The sequence below is a fragment of the Grus americana genome, chromosome 16 (genome assembly GCF_028858705.1).
Source record: "Grus americana isolate bGruAme1 chromosome 16, bGruAme1.mat, whole genome shotgun sequence".
Taxonomy (NCBI): domain Eukaryota; kingdom Metazoa; phylum Chordata; class Aves; order Gruiformes; family Gruidae; genus Grus; species Grus americana.
Genome location: NC_072867.1, coordinates 2,003,513 through 2,023,405, shown reverse-complemented (window position 1 = coordinate 2,023,405; position 19,893 = coordinate 2,003,513). Strand labels below are relative to the sequence as shown.

Here is a 19,893-nt window from a genome sequence, read left to right as displayed (position 1 = left end):
ACCTGGACTCACTCTGATTTACTCAGCACTGGGACCTCTACGTTTTGATTTTATTCTTGCTTCATCCCCACTCCACTCTACGGACGTTGCTGAGAGATGCAGGGAAAGCAGCTGCATCTTTGCCCATCTTTGCTGGGCAGTGCTGAGCTCCTGGTGCTGTGGATGCAGCCAGCAGGGACCCACGGCAGCTGTGGGACGAGGAGCTGCAGCGTTTGGCTGTTCAGGGGTTTGCCTGCCACAGCCATGCTGTCTGCAGGGTTCCCACAGACCGAGAAGCAAACAGGCCTCCGAAAGGCTAAAAGGAATTGAGAAGGAGAGCTGCAGGACTTCATCGGAAGTGTTTCTGCAGCACAAATATTTGTATTCCTCTGATGTGGGATTTACAAGCACACACTCGACTCAGGCAGGGAGAGCCTGCAAATATGAGCAAGGTCTCTATGTACTTACCACTTGCTCCTGCCTTCATCTGTCTCTCTGGCTTTCTCTCTTGTGCTATCTGTTATTTTTTGTGCGCCTGAACCAGGGAAATGTGGTTTCTGGCAAGCGAGCCAGTTAATGGGTGCTCTCACTAGAGGCAAAGCAGGAGAGCTCAGGGTGCCCGGCCACAGTGTGTGGCACAGCCTGTGCCTTTGCTTCCCCACAGCACTCGGGGCTGGAGAGGTATTGCAGCCTGTCCCACACAAAGCCATAACGTCCCATGCAGGGGTACGTAGGCAAGCGCACAGGGACAGAGGTGCCAGGCACCCCGAGCCCCTGCTGACGATGCACCCGGATGCACGGAGCCCCGGCTGTAGGCTGCGGCTGCCCTGCCACAGGCAGCTCCGCAGGAATCTCTGCTGCCTGCACAGGCGTTTCCTTCAGCTCGCCCTCGACAGGGAGCCCCGTAGTTTCAAGGGAGATCCCTTCTTCTCACCTGATGGGCAGAGTAAAAGGAAGGGCTGTGGCAAATGGAGCTGTTCCTTTCCCCACGCTCTGCCTCAGAGGACCACAGCACCATCTCCACCACGGAGAGATGAAATCTGGAGCAAACGCAGCAGACAAAGGGGACCGTTTGAAACAGTGCTGCCAATAAATAATTCATGGGAGAGAAGTGGTGAGTCTCAGGGGAGCCAGCGCAGGGATCTGTGAATCTGGATGAGTTTGCAGTGCTTTAATTATGCAAATTGACAAATGTCTCTAGACTGAGAAATTCTGCTAGTCCTGCAAAAGAGCAAGAGCTGGAAAATGGCAAGAATTTCCCAAGGCCGTGTGCCTAGCCAGCTGCCAGCCACAGCTGGCAGGGTGAGTCTCACCGAGGCCTCTCCAGAGCTAGCTGTGCTCTGCTAAAGGGCAGCCAGCAGGATCCCGTGCAGTGGGTGGAGTACAGTGCCTTGAGAGGCAAATTCGCTGATGGTACAGAACCGGGGGAAGTGGCCGACACAGCAGAGGGCTGTGCTGCCATCCAGCGAGACCTGGACAGGCTGGAGAGTTGGGTGGAGAGGAGCCCAATGAAATTCAACAAGGGCAAGTGTAGGGTGCTGCACCCAGGGAGCAATAACCCCAGCACCAGTGCAGGTTGGGGTTGACCTGATGGGAAGCAGCGCTGCAGAGAAGGACCTGGGAGTCCTGGTGGACAACAAGCTCTCCATGACCAGCAGTGTGCCCGCATGGCCAAGAAGGCCAATGGTGTCCTGGGGTGCATTGAGAAGAGCGTGGCCAGCAGGTCAAGGGAGGTTCTCCTCCCCCTCTACTCTGCCCTGGTGAGGCCACATCTGGAGTGCTGTGTCCAGTTCTGGGCTCCCCAGTTCAAGACAGATGGGAACTACTGGAGAGAGTCCAGCGGAGGGCTGCGAGGATGATTAAGGGACTGGAGCATCTCTCGTATGAGGAAAGGCTGAGAGAGCTGGGGCTGGTTATCCTGGAGAAGAGAAGACTGAGAGGGGATCTGATCAACACTTCTCAGCATCTAAAGGGTGGGTGTCTAGAGGATGGGGCCAGACTCTTTTCAGTGGTGCCCAGTGACAGGACAAGGGGCAACGGGCACAAACTGGAACACAGGAAGTTCCATCTCAACACAAGGAAAAACTTCTTCCCTCTGAGGGTGACCGAGCCCTGGGACAGGCTGCCCAGAGAGGTTGTGGAGTCTCCTTCTCTGGAGAGATTCCAAACCCGCCTGGGCACCATCCTGTGCAACCTGCTCTGGGTGATCCTGCTTTGGCAGGGGGTTGGACTAGATGGTCTCCAGAGGTCCCTTCCAACCCCAACCAGTCTGTGATTCTGTGAATCTGTGAGAGGTGCAACTGCTCTACATAGCCATGGCCTCGGCACCAGCCCCTCTCTTGCACCAGCACCCTTTGCTCCTGGGATGAGCCAGCTCAGGGAATGGGAATGGACAGCCAGCTCAGGGCTGTTGTGGGATCACAGATTATGAGTTAATGTCAGGTAACTTCAGCAAGGACAGCTGTGGATCCTCCAAAGACCTTTGCTACTGATTAGCTCAGCTGTGATAAAGGCGAAGGGTTTTGCGGGGAGATGCGGTCTCTGCCATCCCTAAACACATGGGTGGGAATGTGGGACACTTTCTTCTGCATGTCTCGGAAAATGGTGCTTGGTCCTCTGTTGCTGTCTTGTGGCCGCAGCCCAGGCGCTGGCCCCAGGCTTCCCTGTGCTGGCCACAAGCCCTGCATCAGAACACCCAAAGGGCAGAAGACCCGCGGTCGCCTGCTGAGGGATGCTCACTCATGCCCGGGCAGACGCAGGGGCTATCCATCATGGCTTGACGAATCAAAGCCTTTGCCTTTGTAAGAGACTTTTGTCACACGGAGCTTTCGGAAAGCCGAGCCTTCCTCGGCCTGGCCACAGGCCAGGCGGAAATAGGGCAGAAGGAAGCCGAATCTAGGGCACCGGGGGCTGGCAAGCTCCTCAGCAGCAGCTAGCCCACGTGGGGTGCGTGGAAATCAGCTCCATTACAGAGCAGGCATCCCCCGGGACCCCAGACACTGCCTCCTCGTTCCCGTGCACGACACGCTGTTTGTCACCAGAGTCGATAATTTGGTGCCTGATCCGGCCTCGTTAGGATGGAAAGCAGGACTGGGCGCGGGCTGCTGAGAACAGGACGGTCGCAGTGAATCCCATCAGGGAGAAGGTCATCTTGGGCTTTTGGCCATCGAGAGGAGGGACCCGAGGCCACGGATGCTGTTGTCCTCACTCCCCCCGTGGCTCTGGATGGTCAGGGCTGATGAGGGGCTGGGTGGGACTCAGCATCCTCCTCCTCTGCTGCAGGCTGGACAGTTACAGACTCCAACTTCCCTCTGCAAACCACTCACCAGATAGATAGTTATAATTTTCCCACTGCATTAAACGTTGTTGGTTTCATTTCTGAAAACTGACTTTTCTTCTATTTTGATGAAAAATATTTGATTTGCTCTAAAAATATGCAGTCCTGTGTTACCCAAACCCAGACACTTTCACTGAAAAATTAACACTGCTTCTGAATTATTTTTGTGCTTGTCTCTTTGGAAGAGGGTGGGAGAAGAAAGGAAGGGAACTGTATCATTGAAAAAAAATGGGAAAATGTCAACGCAAACAATATTTTATGCAAAAATGCCTGGTTTGATTGAAAATCTATTTTCTCACAAAATAAATTTTTCATGAAAACTGTGTCAGAGCCAAATCCAAACAGGGACAACCTGGAGCGGAGACAAGCCACCTCGTTCCACTGATGCTGATTTATGCCAGGCTGCCTGGAAGCAGGAGCTGGTGGCAGCTGTCTTGACCTGTCAGGGGCAGAAAGAAGTGGTTGAACCTCCCAGTCCCAAGACAAAGCAGGGAGCCACGTGGCTCTGGTTTTTGCTCAGGTTCTTCCCAGCACTGTGGCAGCCACAGCATCATGTTGCTGGCTGTCCTACTGCAAAACCATCCTTTTCTCTTGCATTTTTGGCAGCGTGGTGGTGGGGCAGGATGAAGACAATGGTTGAGGTGAAATGCAAGGTCTATTCAGGGATGATCTGCTGTGCTACAACCCAAGCTGACACAGCTCAAAGCAGGAACAGTGGGGCACAGCCCAGCACCACGTGGTCCCCAGGAGCCCGCTGCTTCTCAGGTTCTCCATCCCCAGAAGAGATGGGAAAGGTGGTACCCCAGAAGTACCATACTCCACTCTAGGGCTGCAGAACAACTCATACCAGGTTTGTCCCTTTCCCAACGCACCCATCACTCTGTGGAAGGAAAAAGCTGCTCGTGACTGCCAGCCCTCAGGGCTGCACCAGTAGCATGTGACACATCCCGGTCTGCAAATGCCTGCAGAGATGTTAATCCAAGCAGGATGAGCGACTGGCCCCTCAGAGGACTCGGGATATTCTGGCACCAGCTCTGTGCTGGAGGCAGGATGCTGGCAGCTGAACGACAGGGCACCCAGATCCCCCCTGTTTCTCAGGCAGTCTCCCTCAGGGGTTGGCCAAGTGAGGTGCTGGTGTGGTAAAAGACTCATCACTCACTGCAGGCTGGGAGCTCACACCAGTCACCAGGTCAGAAGCTGGTGTCTTGCACGCGTGAGGTCTGCCAGCTGTCTGCCCTGCGCATTGCATGGGTGGCTCCGTGTCAGGAACAGACCCGGGCAAGAGCACACACCTCCCTGCACCCCGGGCGCAGTCACTGGAGCTGCTGCTCATGTGGGCAACAAGGAATGAAGACCAAGAACTACCTATGAGAAACGTGTTCTGGCCACAATCCCCTTCCTGGCGAACAGCTCCCATGTGCAGTGGGTTATCCCCTGCACCGCCAAGCAAAGGTTTGGATATTGCACTGCACCGGCAGTCCCAGGAGAGCTTGCAGCATGCAGTAGCCTTGGTTGTATTTGGGTAATTCTTGGGTGGATATTTGGGTATGTTTTCAGGTCTCTGCACTCCCATTCATCTGCCACAGTCATCAGCTCTGGGAACAAGTCACCTCCAGCCACTCTTCCAGCTGTCCTTGCTGTTGCAGTTGTGCTCCAAGATCAGAGCTGAGACACATGTCCCCACGTGCAGAGAGCAGCAGAGAGCACAAAGGGGCCATGAGCTTCTCACCATGGTACGTCCAGCCCCAGACCTGCTGTAAGAGCACGGTATCGTCCTATTGTCAGACACATCAGCTCCTTTGCCCTGAAACCAGGTAGAGCTGCAGAGCTCCCGGCTGGCTTGAGCCATGCTTCTGATGCATTGCAGGAGCAGGTCCATGCTGGTAGCCACGTTTCTTTGGGACCACCAAAGCCTTTGCAGGGTTGCACTGGAAGCTGTGGCTCTGGCAGCACAGCCGGTGAGTCCGTTCCCCTCCTCCTCCCTGGGGAAGAGACCGTGACGATCTCTGCCAGGTCCTTGGGTGAGCGCAGCCTTATTTTGCAATTCTCTTTTTGGGCAGCTTGGCCAGCTGGAGAGAGAAAGCTGCATCTGACCTTGAGTGAGGATCAGAGGTTGGTGCAAACTCGCCTTATTCGGCACAGCCTAAAGAGGCGAAGGCCCCATTATTTTCTGCCTCAGCACTGGAGACAGACAGCAGCGTCTTAAAACAGGATTCTCTCATCAATCATTTATTGGATTTATGCAGCTTCACTTAGGAACCTGATTTATATTTCCTCTCAATTTACTGCATTTGAATTGTTTGCAAATAGGCACGTGAATCATCGGTTGGAGCAGAAAAAAAGCTATTTTCAAGCTTCATTTAGGCCATTCGAAGCATTAATTTTTAGTTGCAAAGGCTATTTTTTGCTAAATTGGTTTTTAGATCTTGTCTTCCTTGTGCTGGGTTATAAATTTAGTGCTGCTGGAGCAAAAATGATCAGAATTGGATTTTTCAGCCTTCTGAGGCAGGTGCAAGGGCCCCATTCTGTGCTGGGTTGCACTGCGGCACCAGAGAAGATAATTTGGCTCTTGCTGTTGAGACAGAAATACCTATCCTCCCCCCTCCCCAGCACAATTTAGCACAAGATCTTGAGGACAAACTGAAGCCCTGTGCACACCCTCCCATCTTTCTTTGGCATCAGGATTGGATTTTTCCTTCAAGCATATTCCGAATCCTTAAGCCACCCTCCAAGGCCATCTTTGGTCTTGGAAAATCACCTTTGAATCTAGCACGGGAAAAGCCTTCAACTCAGCTGTTTTAAAGGTGAACTTGTTTCAGGGCCACAGCATCCCAGCAGCATGTGTGGGTGGTTGGTGGATGATGTTTTATTTAAACACAAAGGCATGAGATTCCAGCTCATTTCAAACAAATCCTTCGGTGGGAAAATATGCACATATTTTTGACACAAATCTGTCCGCGGCTCCATTAATTCTCTGCCAAAGTGCTTTACCTGCTGGAGCAGATGATAATTCAGCAATGTAAACAGAGTCTTTTAATTTCATTTTGGGATCACGGATGGAAACAAACTGATTAACAAAAGCAGGGTAAACAATGGTTCTGTCTCCTCCTGTTAGTATTAATATTCACCTAGTATTGACGCTGTTCTCCCAGGAGCCTGTGTCAACACAGCGAGCTGGGTGCTGCGGTGCCCATGCGTTGTGCTGAGCCATTCACATCCAAGGACAAGGTTCGGTGCCAGGAAGACGGCTTTTGCAGCATGCACGCAGGGAGACTGCCTTCTCCACGACGAGGTACACCAGCCGAGAGGGGAATGCATCCCCTGGGCTTCTGCTCTTCCAAGGAGCTCCATCCCCCTGCGGCTGCCCCACCATCCCCGGGATCTACATCCTTGCATCCTGGTGCTAATGCTGCAAGGGAGGGACTCGGAGGTGGGATGTGAAGCTGCCTGGCAGGTGAGCCTTCGGGCATCCCAAGGGTTTTGCTCAAGGGCAATGGGAAGGGATAAACCCGAGTCCCTGACAGCAGCCCAGGGTGGCAACCGCAGCCTACACGCTGACGTGCACGCTCTGTAATGCTCCAGCAAGGCAGAAAGCAAGCAGTGTTTGGGAGGTGACATAGCACGTATAAATGTGTCGGTAATCTGCTGTAAATTATTTAAGCGCAAGCATGGGGGAGTGCAAAAATGTTATCCCGGCTTGAGCAAGGGCAGAGGGAGGTCTTCAGAGCTCTTGGTCGGGACCCACGTTCCAGACGCAGGAGGGACCGTGCACCCATCATCCACAGAAGCACAGGGAAGAGTTTGCTGTCTCCATGGGTCGGGACCGGGGACAGTGGTACATCACAGCTGCTCCCTCTCCACACCACCTCATACAACAAACGCATGTTCAAGCAATAAAAAAATAGCCAAGATGTGACTCCTGCCTGGACAGCAATCCACCACAGCCAGCTAGCTGGAATTTGGACCACGCTGAGATGAACGAAGGGGTGGCAGACAGCTTGTGGTAAAGGTACCACTGGCTCCTGGGGAAGGGGTAGGGCTGCAGGACCAGCTACAGAGATCTGCATTGGAAAGTGACACCTCAGGAACCCTGAAGGAAGTACTCACACCCAGCCTGGTGTGTTTGGGGACAAGAAGGAGAACAGAAAGAAAACCCTGCAGGTCTTGTAGGAGGTGGTAGCTCCTTACAAGAGATCAAGGAGGTGAGAGGAAGGCACAACATCTATAACAGACTGCTGGGCCTGGGAGTTACGAAGGTGATGTCTAGACCAAAAACTCACTGAGATGAAGGTTCCAGAGAGACCTTAGAGCCCCTTCCAGTCCCTGCAGGGGCTCCAGGAAAGCTGGAGAGGGGCTGGTGCCAAGGGCAGGGAGTGACAGGCCAAGGGGAATGGCCTGAAGCTGCAGGAGGGGAGATGGAGATGGGATGTGAGGCAGAAATCCTTCCCTGTGAGGGTGCTGAGGCCCTGGCCCAGGTTGCCCAGAGAAGCTGTGGCTGCCCCTGGCTCCCTGGCAGTGGTCAAGGCCAGGTTGGATGGGGCTTTGGGCAAGCTGGGCTAGTGGAGGGTGTCCCTGCCCATGGCAGGGGTGGAACTAGATGGGCTGGGAGGTCCCTTCCCACCCAAACCAGTCGGGGATTCTGTGATTACTCATACAGATACCTGTATACATAGCCTAAACCCCATGACACTTTGGAGCCAAATAACAGATTTCACTGGCTGTTGCAGACCACTTACTTCATCCTGGGGCACTCCAAGATGTTGGAGATGTCAAGCTATTTGCTGACCTGGGTCAGAAGCCTGGGAGGGGTTCCTGCTCAAACTGTGGCAAGTCAAGGTCAGGGGGACAACACATTCCTGCTGGAGGAGGTGGAAGTAAATTCAGGGTGAGTGCTGAAGTACAGAGCTGTACGGCAACACCAGAGCTTTGCAGCAAGGGGACTACGAAACCATGAAAAATAAGGGTAATTTAGAAATTGTGTAATAACACTGTAACCACCTGTGTGCTAGTTTGTTGCAATTTAATTTGAATTCCAGGGTTCTCATAAATATTAAATAAACAATGATTTCTGAAATACTCTTATTGCAAGTTCTTTGCGAAGTAGTGAAGAGGTTGCTGTTGCAAGACGTGCTGATAAGGAGAGGGAAAACCCAGCTCAAACTGTGAGAGGACACCAAGGACCTCCTATAGTGTGTAATCTGCAAACTGTTAGAATATGTTCTTACGACTGCAGTTCAATTACCTCTTGCAAGAAGAGGTAAACAGGTTGAAAATCAGTGCTTGAGGGTCCCTTTTTGTTCATCAAAGAGATTTCTTCTCAAATCACCTTAAGAGCATTTCGTTAGCGGGCCTGCAGGTGCTCAAGGGCTAGGGGAAAGACCCCAATATAAGGAAGCTCCAACAGTAGTAGAATAAAAAGATCCTTGAGATGATGCCTGTGATGTGGATGGAAACAAGTCCAGAGTCCCCAGGACATCTTTGGATCCTGCATTTGAGCTCCCTGGTTCCCCCTGCCAAGGGCACACCGGAGCAGTCAGCCAGCCCAGACAGGTCCCTGGTGTCTCCACTCTCATTTTGCCCAGGAGGACATGCTGGGAGGGGGGTTGTGGTGGAGCAGAGGCCAGAGGGAGCCATCCAGATGGAGAACTGGGAGTGGAGCTCGGTTTGCAGGTTGGCTTTACCTACGTGTTATGTCCCGTTAGCTTCTTGTAATCGGTTCATGAAGGTTGTCACTAGGAGGATCACTCTGACTTTGACGGAATCAGCCAAGCTTACTTTTACTCTTTTAACCCTGTGAAGAGGTAGGTGTGATCTCCAGGCCAGGCTGGCACACGCAGGACAGCAGTTCCATGGTGACAGCATCTTGCTAAAGGCACGTGGTGGTCCAGCCAGAGCGACTCCCGCCCCAGCACACACAGTGAGAGGCTGGAAAGCTGGGACCGACGCTTGTCACCACCCTGCGAGGGGCATTTGTGACCCGGTAACATTGGACGTCCTGGCTACAAAGAGAAATGTCCTTGGGAGGAGATAGCCAGGCCCCTCCAGCTTGGAGACAGCTCGAGGAAGGCGAGTTACGGTTCCCATCACACTCAGCGAAGCTTCCATCTGATACATCAGAGCACAACAAACTAGGAAAGCCAATACAACTATTGTTTGGGAGCTTTTGTTTAAAAATAATTCATACTGTTTCAGAACATCTGCAATGCTTTATGCTACTTATGTTCGCTGTGTGATTTATACACGTTTTACCAAGCAGCTGCATGGTCTGTCTGTCTTTGAAAACTAAGCAGTTAGCACCAATGTACTGTGGTTTTTCACACACACGCACAGAGTAAACCAACCAGAAAAAAAACATTCGTGGGATGCTTTATTGTAATTTTAGAAAACCGTTAAAAAAAAAAAAAGACCGATGAGAGATAGAAAGAAATCTCAAGCTTCTAAAAGTTAAATCCCTGTTTCTGCGATGCTGAAGCAGCTCTGAATCTGGGTCTTAGCTGCTGCTGTGAACCTTTTTTTTAATTCTTTTTTTATACAAGAACTGGCATATTGAACCAGAACAAAGATCATCAGAGCTTTCATCCTGTCTCTGACACAGCCAGCAGCCTCCACTTTGGTAAGAGTAGGAGAAACAGGGCAGGAATGTGATACACACTGTCAGAGGTAAGAGTCAGCGGTTTGGAGACTTCCAAAATCGGGATCGCACACAAACCATCCACTTGATGGCCACCAATGGATCCCAGAAAGCCAGTTTGCCTTTCCTCTCTTTAAACTCTCTCTTTTGACTCCCACAGCATCCTGGGGCAAAGATTTCCAGAAGTGATGGATATGCTGTGAGACCCCAGCCTCACCATTTTACTGAGTGCTACCAGTGTTAAAAATAGCGACTAACTACTCTCTGCTCATCTGCCCTGCCCCACTCATTGCTTTGGAGACCTTTGTGTAAAAGGTCTCCAAAAGCATGAAAACCTCTACATGGGTCCCTCCCCATCCGAGACCTATTTTGTACCTCTGATCATCCTGGCTGCCCTTCTCTCAGGCTTTTCCTTTACTGCAGCATCTTTTCTAAGGCAGGGCAATAAGAAAGATATGGATTATTCAAAACACGGACAGTACCATGGGCTTATTATATATATATTAAAAAATCTTCTCTCTTAGTGGCATAAAATCTTTACACATTCAAAACAAATTGATTCCTTGTTAACATTAAAAAGTGATCTCAGTTTTCAGTGCACGAACAAAGTTGCTGTAAAATTCTTGTACACACAAGCTGACATTTCCAAACGAAGCAGTATAAAATTAACCTCATGCTCCCAGCCACAGGGAATTAGGAAGGATTTTCTAAAGCATTTAACTGCTTGAGGAGCCAGAGTCCCAACAAATTCAACCTTCGAACTCTGATGATGGGATATGGCAAAATCAAAGCCCCTTGGCTCTCTCGCTGGGAAACTCCTCAGTGCATCAGAAAGCGGAGTTTATTGCTCAGCAAATGTGTCTGCATCTTTCCTATAGCAAAGTTCTTCCTTGGGCTTTGGCACTGCTTCGCAGTATGGACAAGTATTTTAAGGACTAACCTTAAGAAATAAACTCCTTCAGAAGAAAAATTCTCTATGGAAAAGCTGGGAAACTGCTAAGAAACTAATTAAAGAAACAAGCACAAAACAACCACTTTAGCAGCACAAGTCTATAAGATGAAGAGAAAATGCAGACCCGCAAGAGGAAAAGAAATAAAACTAATTTAAATTTTAAAACCATCATCCTTCCCCCCCCAATTGCTTTGTTCTTACCCTGATTTCTCTGCACATAACGGCCCCTGGCCACAGCTCAGCCATCGCCATTTCACACATCGGCAGTCCTCTGCAAAGCTGGGTTTGAAGCAGCTCTGTGCTCATTCGGACCACCAGATCCTCCGAGAGGGTCAGGAACTGTGTCTGGGCAATGTATGTGCCTTCACCGGGGATCTTCCTCCTCCTAGCATGCAATCCTCTGCAGGGCAAAGGATGGAGCCCACAAACCCGGGTGCTGACCTCCAGCAGCTGTGTGTGCCATGGGGGTCTGGCCCGGCAGCAGACAGGTCAGGGAGCTGCAGCGAGAATAAAGCTGCCCCTGAGGCAGCATCCCTGCCCGGTCCACAGTCACTGGCTGGAAAGCTCTAGGAGATAACCGTGTTCTCTGACCTCCTGCATTGCAGAGACAATGAGACCACCTGGATTTAATTCTGCTTCAAGCTCACAGCTGATCAAAAGGGAAATGCAAAATCTGTCCACTGAACCTGCCAGTGACAGCAGACCCACCGTGCCCCTTGGCACAGCAGCTAGCTCCTGCTCCTGTTAAACAACATGTGCTTGAGCTCCAGCTCCTGACACCAGCCCTTATCTAACCTCTGCCCACCAGCCTGAAGAGCCCTCTTCACTCCGGTGTTGTCTCCTGCGTGGGCGTTAGCAGCCGTGAGCCACTCCAACAGGCAGCCAGCTCAAAGATAGGTATCCGAGCTGGAGCTGGTGTAGCCAGGGTGAGCATGGGACCCACAGCTCTGTGCAAGCCCTTCTGCAGGCAGAGGAGCCAGCCGACTGCCCCTCTCACGTCCTGGCAAAGAAGCCTGCCCCACAAAGGTCTGATCTCCTGCATGGTGCTGGTGTGACCTTCTCCTCCAGTTTGGTCTCCTGTTGTGCAGACCTAGGGTGCCTTCTGCCTCCTCGGCCTCACACTGCATTTCTGGTGCCACTTGGCTCAGCTGACTTCAGCCAGGGGAACTTACAGACCCAAAACTTAAAACAGCAGCGTGCCCCAGCTAGCACCATCACACCGTGTCTTCCTAGAGCAGGAGCAGCACAAGCACGGCACCTGTGGTAGGAACCATGTGTGGAGGCTGTGGTCTAACACCATCCATGCAAAGGCTGGCCCAGGTCTCCGGGAGCCCCATGACAAGCACCAGCCGTGGATGGCAGGACAGGTCCCTCGGGAGGCAGCTGCAGCTCTAGTCTCTGCTGAGGACAACAGGCTGTGTGGGGTCGGCAGCGTTTGCAGCCACTTCACAGCCTGAGCCTCACGCTCAGAAATTGCGGCAAGATGGGAAAGGTCAAGCACTAAGAGTCCTTGACGCATTTCTTTACAAAACCACTCTGCAACCTTAAAACACTCAGCCTGCTATTTAAAGAGGGGACTTTCCCAGGTGACAAGCTTGGCGCAGAGAATAGGAGAGCAAGGATTTATTAGCTTTCCTACACATTGTCTAGCAGAGCTTTGCTGCTAGGATAGCCCTGGTCCGGCTTCTCCTGAAGACCATGGAAATGCCTGAAATGGGTGTTGCAGACTCTGTGGAGGGGGGAACTCCTGCAGAAAGTGTGGCCTAGCATGGAAAAGGAGGAGAACAAGCAGTGCTTGCTTGGAGGTATTGTGCAGACCCAAGTGTAATTGCCTGTCTGTCATCTGGAGTAGGAACAAGCTCCTGGCTAAGGGCAATATGGACCTGAGCTCAGGCTTATTCCTGCTTTCTGCACCAGCCATGACATTGTGGGTGCCTCTACCCACTGCTGCTCTCCTTGTCGATGGGGACAATGAGGACAACATGAGACCATCATGAAGAGACATGGACAACAGGGCAAGTGAAGCTCAGAGTCACCGTATGCTTTGGGAAGGAGACAGACATCAAGAAGCTCAGCACAGGAGGACAGTGGGACCTGCGGGTGGACCACGGCTGTGTGGGTGTTGTCCCTCCCAGGATGGAGGTTCCTTAAGATCTGAGCCCATTCTGTCTAAAATCAAACACTGTTGCCCAACCGCCTGACTTTTGTCTCCATTCAGACACCTGCAAAGCCATCACTTCTGCACCTTCGAGCCTCTGCTCACCCTCCACAGCCCGGCCTGTCTGCCGGGGGCCAGCGAGGACAACGGCAGCGGAGGAAGGGTCAGGTCACTGCCAGGGGTCCTGCCTGTCCCGGGAGCCCAAGGGAAAGCCATCCACCCATGGATGTTTGCCACGGGCAGTGTCTGCGATCTCAGGAAGGGTCCCGAGCCAAAGAAGAGGTGCTGACCTCTATTAGCAAGGCTCCTGGTCCACTCCCAGCCCTGCTCAGATGTTCCCCCTCCCCACCCTGAATGCTATGAAAATGCTGATTTTTCACTTTGCTGGTGTTTTTGTAGTGAAAGGGAGCATTTCTGCAAAACTCAGGGAGCCCAGTGTGAACAAAGGAGGAGGAGTCAGCAGAACTTGTGGGATTCCCACTAGACAGATTTGCAGGGCAGGGAAAGAAGAGGGAGAAATTTCTGTGCACGTGTACATCTGCCTTTGCTACACGCCACGTGTGCCTGTTGTGCACACACCTCCAATGTCCCTGCAATTTAGGCACCTTCTACTTAAAACTGGCAATTAAAACTGTCACTGCCCTGAAGACAGGCCACTGCAGGACTCCGATTGTTCCAGCTCAGCATCCCAGGATGACCATGTCCAGCAAGCTACTGGGAATTTCTCCTGGACCTACCACAGCTCCCAGTGATGACACAAAACAGGGGGGCCGGCTAACCCACCGATCTGATCCTGCAATCCACACGGCGGAGTAACGGGCTCTGAGAGCAAAACAGGAGTGATGACTTGGGAGGGAGCAGCCGGTGGCTGAGCGGGCACCAGGGCCATCCCTGGTCCCTGCAAGTTGGAGACAGGTCCCAGGTCAATTCTGGTCCAAGTCTTGGTGCTGCTGAGCCTTGGCACTGGCATGTTCGTTATTCTCGTTATCCCCATTATCCTCGTTATCCTGGCCTCAGCTGCCTTTTCTCTGCCAGCAGGAGAAATGAGCTGGGGTGCTGAGACCCGATGCAGGACTGTCAGGGATGCACAGCGCCAGCGTGCAGGGTTGCTGCCTTACTGGCTTGGGCTGTAAAGTCGTTCCCTGGTTGGGCCATGGTCTCCAGCTCTCTCAGGAGGTCTAGGGCCCTGGCATGTCTTCTTTCTCCAGCTGAGCCTGGATTTCTGACCCCTCCTGGAGAATGACATTTCCCTCCCTTTGGAGGGAAAGGACGAGTAGGAGTAAAGCCAGTTCACCTCTATTTTGACCATTTTAACCATCTCCATTTAACGCCTGGGCCCAGGCATTAGCTACACCTTGAAATCTCCAGTGAGAGAGCGGAGGCTGCAGGCATCGCCTCCGTCCAGGCTGGGAGGAAACGAGGTCGAAAGCTCCTCCATTGCGTGCACCAAGCCATGGGTAAATGCAGAGGAAGGAGGGAGAGAGGCTGCTGCTGTCCAAGCAGAGGAGAGGAGGGGAGAGCTGCTGGCCCAGGGCCACCCAGCTTCACACAGAGAGGAATAAAGTAAAACGAAACTTCATTGTCCGTGTTCAAATGCACCAGATCCAACTCTTCCTGCTCCCCAGGTCTGCGAATCTCCCAGGGCACGTCCGAAAACAATAACTGCTCATCAAAAATGCAGCATCCAGCCAGTGTCACAGCTCAAGTCGCAAGTGCTGGGATTGAATGCCAGCAGTAAACATGATCACACATCAGTGGCCTTCTGCAAGTCCAGGAGGGAACCGGCCCGTGCTGCAGCACCAGGCAGGCAGCATTACAGTATTGCTGCAGCGCCAAACCGTCCCAAGCGAGTTCGGAGAGAGGCACAAGCCGGGTTACAGCCAGGGGGAAAAACCCCCCACTGAAGAGGGGGAGCAGTCACAAAGAGCCTGAAACAAGACCAACAGCCAGGAAAAATGGTGTGAGGTTGAAGACACGCGATCTGCCTCTCCTCTGAAGAGAAGCTAAAGGAGGTGACCCCATAACAGTGCCTAAGCACTTTCAGGGAAGAAAACTACAAGGTACTCCAAGGCTCTTCAATCTAGCAGAGGATGGCAAAGCAAGGTCCAGTGGCTTAAGGTGACAGCCAGAGAATTCAAATCTGAAATGAGATGAGTCACAGTGATTAACCACAACCACAAATGGTGGAGGGAAATGGCAGCTCCTCCATCTACTGGTACCTACAAGCTGCATTCCCACACCCAGTCTTGCAGGTGTAGCAGGACCAGAGACCTGTACCAGCCCACGGTGCATCTCTCATGTCCCTGTTGCCGAGCCCTACCAGTGGGAAACAGGAGATCTTGCCCTCTTAGAGAGCTCTTGCTGATGCACAGAAGAAGGCAAGGCTCTGGACCCACCTTTGCAAGCGTTCCCCGTTCTCCCACAGCATGTCTGGGGTACTTCACTGGTGGCCCCGTGCACCATCTCTCTTTCAACCAAGCCCCACAGGAAAAAGCCTCGATTGACCGATGTGAGGGATGTGGCAGCCAGTCCCTGCAGCATGGCTGTACTTAATACTTGCAATTCTTTCATTACATGTCCCAGCTCTGGATCCTCAAGATGATTCTACAGCCCTGTATGTTCTACAGCCAGTGCCTGACGCCGCCAAAACTGGCCCTTTCAGGGCAGAACTTCTATGTTCATGGTCCCTTCCCCTCCTAAAATCAGATTGTAACACGCGTACTCATGCAGGGGCACACAGCAAGCCCCAGCGATGCAAACAGCACACAGCTACTTCTCCCCAGCGCCTGCTCACTCTTGCTGCCCTCTCTGCTCCCAGGCTTTCGGGATTTTGCGGTTCACAGTGCCCCGAACTCAGTGCAGCCAGATGCACACAGCTTCCCCCTGCTTGAGAAGGGAAGGAGGGTTTTACAGCACGTGTGCCATGTGGCGAATGAAACCTGCCACCTAACCTCCAGAGCACACTCTTGCCTTGGCCTCCATCACTGTTTCATTGCCAGTTTTGCCCTTGGCCATCTTTGTCCTGGACCATTTGCTTGTGAGCTGAGTGTCACCCTATTGTGCCTGATTTTCCAGGCGCTCTGCATCGCACGCTGAACTGTTGTTTGCAACACCTCCCAGTTTAGCACCATCTGCGCCTTCCATTGCCATGCTGCGTGTGCCTGCCTCCAGCTCGCTAATGAAGCTGTTAAATAAGAAACGCCAATTGCTGTGTGTGTCCCCTGCACCCCACGCCCAGCCTCAGCACCCCACTCTGTGCTCTGCCATTACCCATCATCGCCCTCTGTTTACAACCCCCCGGGCAATCTTTGCTCTTTATGACAGCGCTTACAACCCAGGCTGTTAAAACTCAGTCTGAGACAAAGATTTCATGTGAATCCATAGCAAATGCTTTAGTAAATCTCAAGTCTTGCACAGTGTCTTCATTTCATAATTTCAGTCTAAGGGGTAGAGCCAGCTGAGATGCTTTTGACAGAGCGTTTAGAAAATGCAGCACTCCTGAAAGGGACCACAATGAGGAATCACATCTGTTTTGACAGAGGTCCCCAAACAAACACCTCAACACAATTTGCTTTAATTTCCTTGTTTCCTGAACACTCAAACATCTACTCCAAAATGGATCCTGTAACTTCATTTTTATTGGTGCAAAGGAATATACATTACTTTGCTTGGGAATTACAGAAAACAAGACACTCCCATGTTTGCAAAGCAGCCGGGATTGTATTTCCATGGGAAAACTTAGAGTTATTTTTGTTCTTCCTTGGGAAATCTGGGGCGGGGAGAAGAGGGGGCTAACACTGAAATCTCCTGCAGAATATAAATGCTGTTTTTTTCAGCATCTCTCCTGAATAGTAATCCAGTTTTCTTAGCAGGATTTATTCCCTATAATCCCAGGGTACGGTTTGCCCTTGTGTCAGCTCTTTCCTCAGCCCTTGTTTCTGAGCTTAGCAGTGACAGCAGCAACTGCCCTGAAGCAGGGCTGGGTCCCAAGTTGCCGAGAGGTCTTTTTCTCCAGTCCTCCCTTGTCTACTGGAGCTGGATTTACTGGGAAAGGGCCCCACACCTGTCTGGAGATGCCTACTCAGCACCTGCACAGGTTTGCTGAGGTCCAGTTGCTTGTCCAGTTCAAGGACATAGGTGTCCCCTTCCACACTGTCCTCCGAGACCTCACGCCACCATCCAAGGTTTGTCACGGAGCCACTCAGCAGCTCAGCAGCAGCTCTGTGCTCCGAACCAGCTGGGACACAGTTGACTTTGGCCCAGGACACCCAATTTCTTCCCCCATTTTCTGCTTCAGCAGGAGTGAAGGCTGGCACTCAGACATTCACTGCTGTCATGGGCCATCCTAGCTGCCCAGCCAGATCAGCACCAACTTTTTCCTGCCCCAGCCTAGGGGAGACCTCTCCATCAGAAAAAGTACATCGTCTTCACCTGAAGACAGCAAAGTTACAAGGCAGGGACAAAACACAGCTGGGGCTGAAGAAACCACCCTGGCTTCCTGCTGGATGTAAAGGCAAGGGGTGATCCTACAGTCTTCTCCGTGGCCAGGGGAGCATGGGCCCTGCAGCATTACAGATGTGAAGGTGGTCCAGCACTGGCCATGGCCAGCTTGGATTCCCAGGGTGGGAGAGCTCCAAGACACGACCAGAGAGGATCCCTCGGTCTGGAGAGGGAAGGAGAATTCACAGCTCAGCAGAACACAACAGGCATCCAATTGGCTAGAGCACATCTTCTGTTAGTCAAAATAAAATGTAGATGCTTAATTATTAATCAGCTCATATGCAAAATAGGTATCATAGCAGAATGGGGGAGGGGGAACGCATTGTTCCTTAAGAATAAATATTTAACATGATACAGAACAGCATGAATTTTTAAAGACGAGTTTTTATAACTGCTGAAGCTCTTGAACTGCTAAAGAAGCAGAACATCTTCTAGCAGCAATGACAGCTTCTAGAGTGGGCAACAGCCATTTCCACACAGGGACTGCAGAGGAGGAGGAAGGACACGGGAGCCTGGGCCCCAGGAATAGCAGCATTGCAACCACCGTCCTCCTACACCCTCAGCAAAGCAGCTCTGAAAGTGCAGCTCCAGTTGGTGGGGTCACCTGAATTGCAAAGGGCTCAGCCTGCCCTGCTGCGTCTATGAGTACAACCCATGAGATTCCTCTTGATTTCAGGAGTCTGCACAGTGGGAGCAGAGGCTCAGGGAGCTGAGATGCTCCAGCCATTTATGCTTTTTGGGACATGTGATGAAGGCTCATGCTCTCTACCCTGCGTGGGGTTGGTGGTGCTGATGGATGCAGCACCCAGCGTCTGGGACCCTGCTTACACCCACCCACGCTCTCACCCGTCCCTTTCCCCGCTCCTTCCGGTGCCTCAGTGCCCATCAGCTGCTTGGGCCCTGCCTGCAGCCTCAGGAATGAGTCAGAAAGGGAGTTATTCTGCCAGTCCCTCTGCAGGGAATACGCTCTGCTCCAGCCCCGCTCAGTCCACACACGTCTCGCAGCCCCAGCACTGCCAGGCACTGAGCCCAGAGGAGCCTTTCCCACCCCTGTGCTGCTCGGGGCAGCTCCTGCTGGGATGATGCTGCTGCAGTCAGCAGCTGCCGTGATCCCCAGCTCCCAGATAAACTTCCAGCTAGGAATACCTGGTGTGTGCTAGATGAGGCTGACACCCAGGACCCTGCGTTCCCGCTAGGTAAAGCCAACAGAGCCAGAGCGATTCCACCCACCAGCAGCGCAGCTCTCTCCTGCCTAGGGCACCTCCACAGCAGGGCATCACCTGGGGCAGCTCTGGGTGGGGACAGAGGGACACTGCACCAGGGGACAGAGAGGAGGAAAGGGCTTCCGCAGCAGAGATCAGACCCCGTGGCTCTATCCTTACCCTCCTACGGGCTCGCTGGCTGCTTAGAAGAGCTGTGGGGAGCAAAACAGGAGCTAACCTGCCCTTTCAGCTTTCTGCTTCGGTCAGACAAACCAAGGGAGACTGAAGCCATTTTCACAGGTAGGAGCACCAAGAAATGATGCCGGCTGAAGGGACACCTTGGGGCAGGTCCCCGGTGCTGGGGCAAGGGGCAGAGAGAGCCCAGCAACAGCAGTACCAGCTCCAAGGATAGATGCAGGGAGGGACAGGAAGGTGAAACATGCCCATGATGGGGGGCCATGAGCATGGAGAAAGGCTGTGCATGGGACAGGGTATCTGCAGGAAGGTCACCCAGGCAGGGCAGGGAGTCTGGTGGGAATTGGTGAGATCTCTGGCCCCACATGCTGCATTGGATGAGCTTTGGGAAACCTCTGCTTCTTAAGTTCCCCACCCACTGGCAGAAGCCAAGAGGCTTTGGATACCACCTCTGGCTTCTTCCCAGCACAGACTCAAGGTCCTCTTGCAAGCAGTGCATGGAGCAAGCTGCAACATCATTGCGAAGCAGCAGCAGGATTGCCTCTTCCCTGCTCCTGAAGTGAAAGCGTTAAAGCAGCTACACTGGTGAATGATCCCACTGCTGTCCCTGCTCCCAGCCACTTCAGGACAGTCCCCCTTCTGCTGATGGGCCACATGAAAGCTATTACACTCTCCCTTGATATATACCTCCCATAAATACAGGGACTATAAATTAGGGTAACCTTCTGCTTTAAGGGCTGTCTGAGCTCTGCAAAGACATCCCAAAGTCAGGCAGATCCTCACCGAAGACACAGGTACTCTGTTCTCACCTCCCTGGGGGACTGTGGCCCCGGGATGAGAAGCAAACGCACCCAGGTTCAGGGGCAGCCGTGCCAACTGCTGCATTTGATCAGGGCTTGGGCAAAACCCTGATTTCTGTCCTCAGAGGGGAGGGGAGAC

The 19,893-nt window shown here is 52.4% G+C and overlaps 1 protein-coding gene across 2 annotated transcripts in view; it reads right to left on the bottom strand.

Moving 5' to 3' along the window:
• Nucleotides 1-19,893, bottom strand: part of RTN4R (reticulon 4 receptor) — an 80,520-nt gene that overhangs the window by 28,837 nt on the left and 31,790 nt on the right. The window contains exon 1 of one of the 2 annotated variants that reach the window (XM_054844845.1): nucleotides 13,841-14,234. The exons of the other annotated variant lie outside the window; for it this stretch is intronic. Coding sequence (XP_054700820.1) covers nucleotides 13,841-14,051 — 211 coding nt within the window. The 5' untranslated portion in view covers nucleotides 14,052-14,234. Of the gene's footprint in view, nucleotides 1-13,840; nucleotides 14,235-19,893 lie in introns of those variants that run through there. 2 annotated transcript variants of the gene reach the window in all.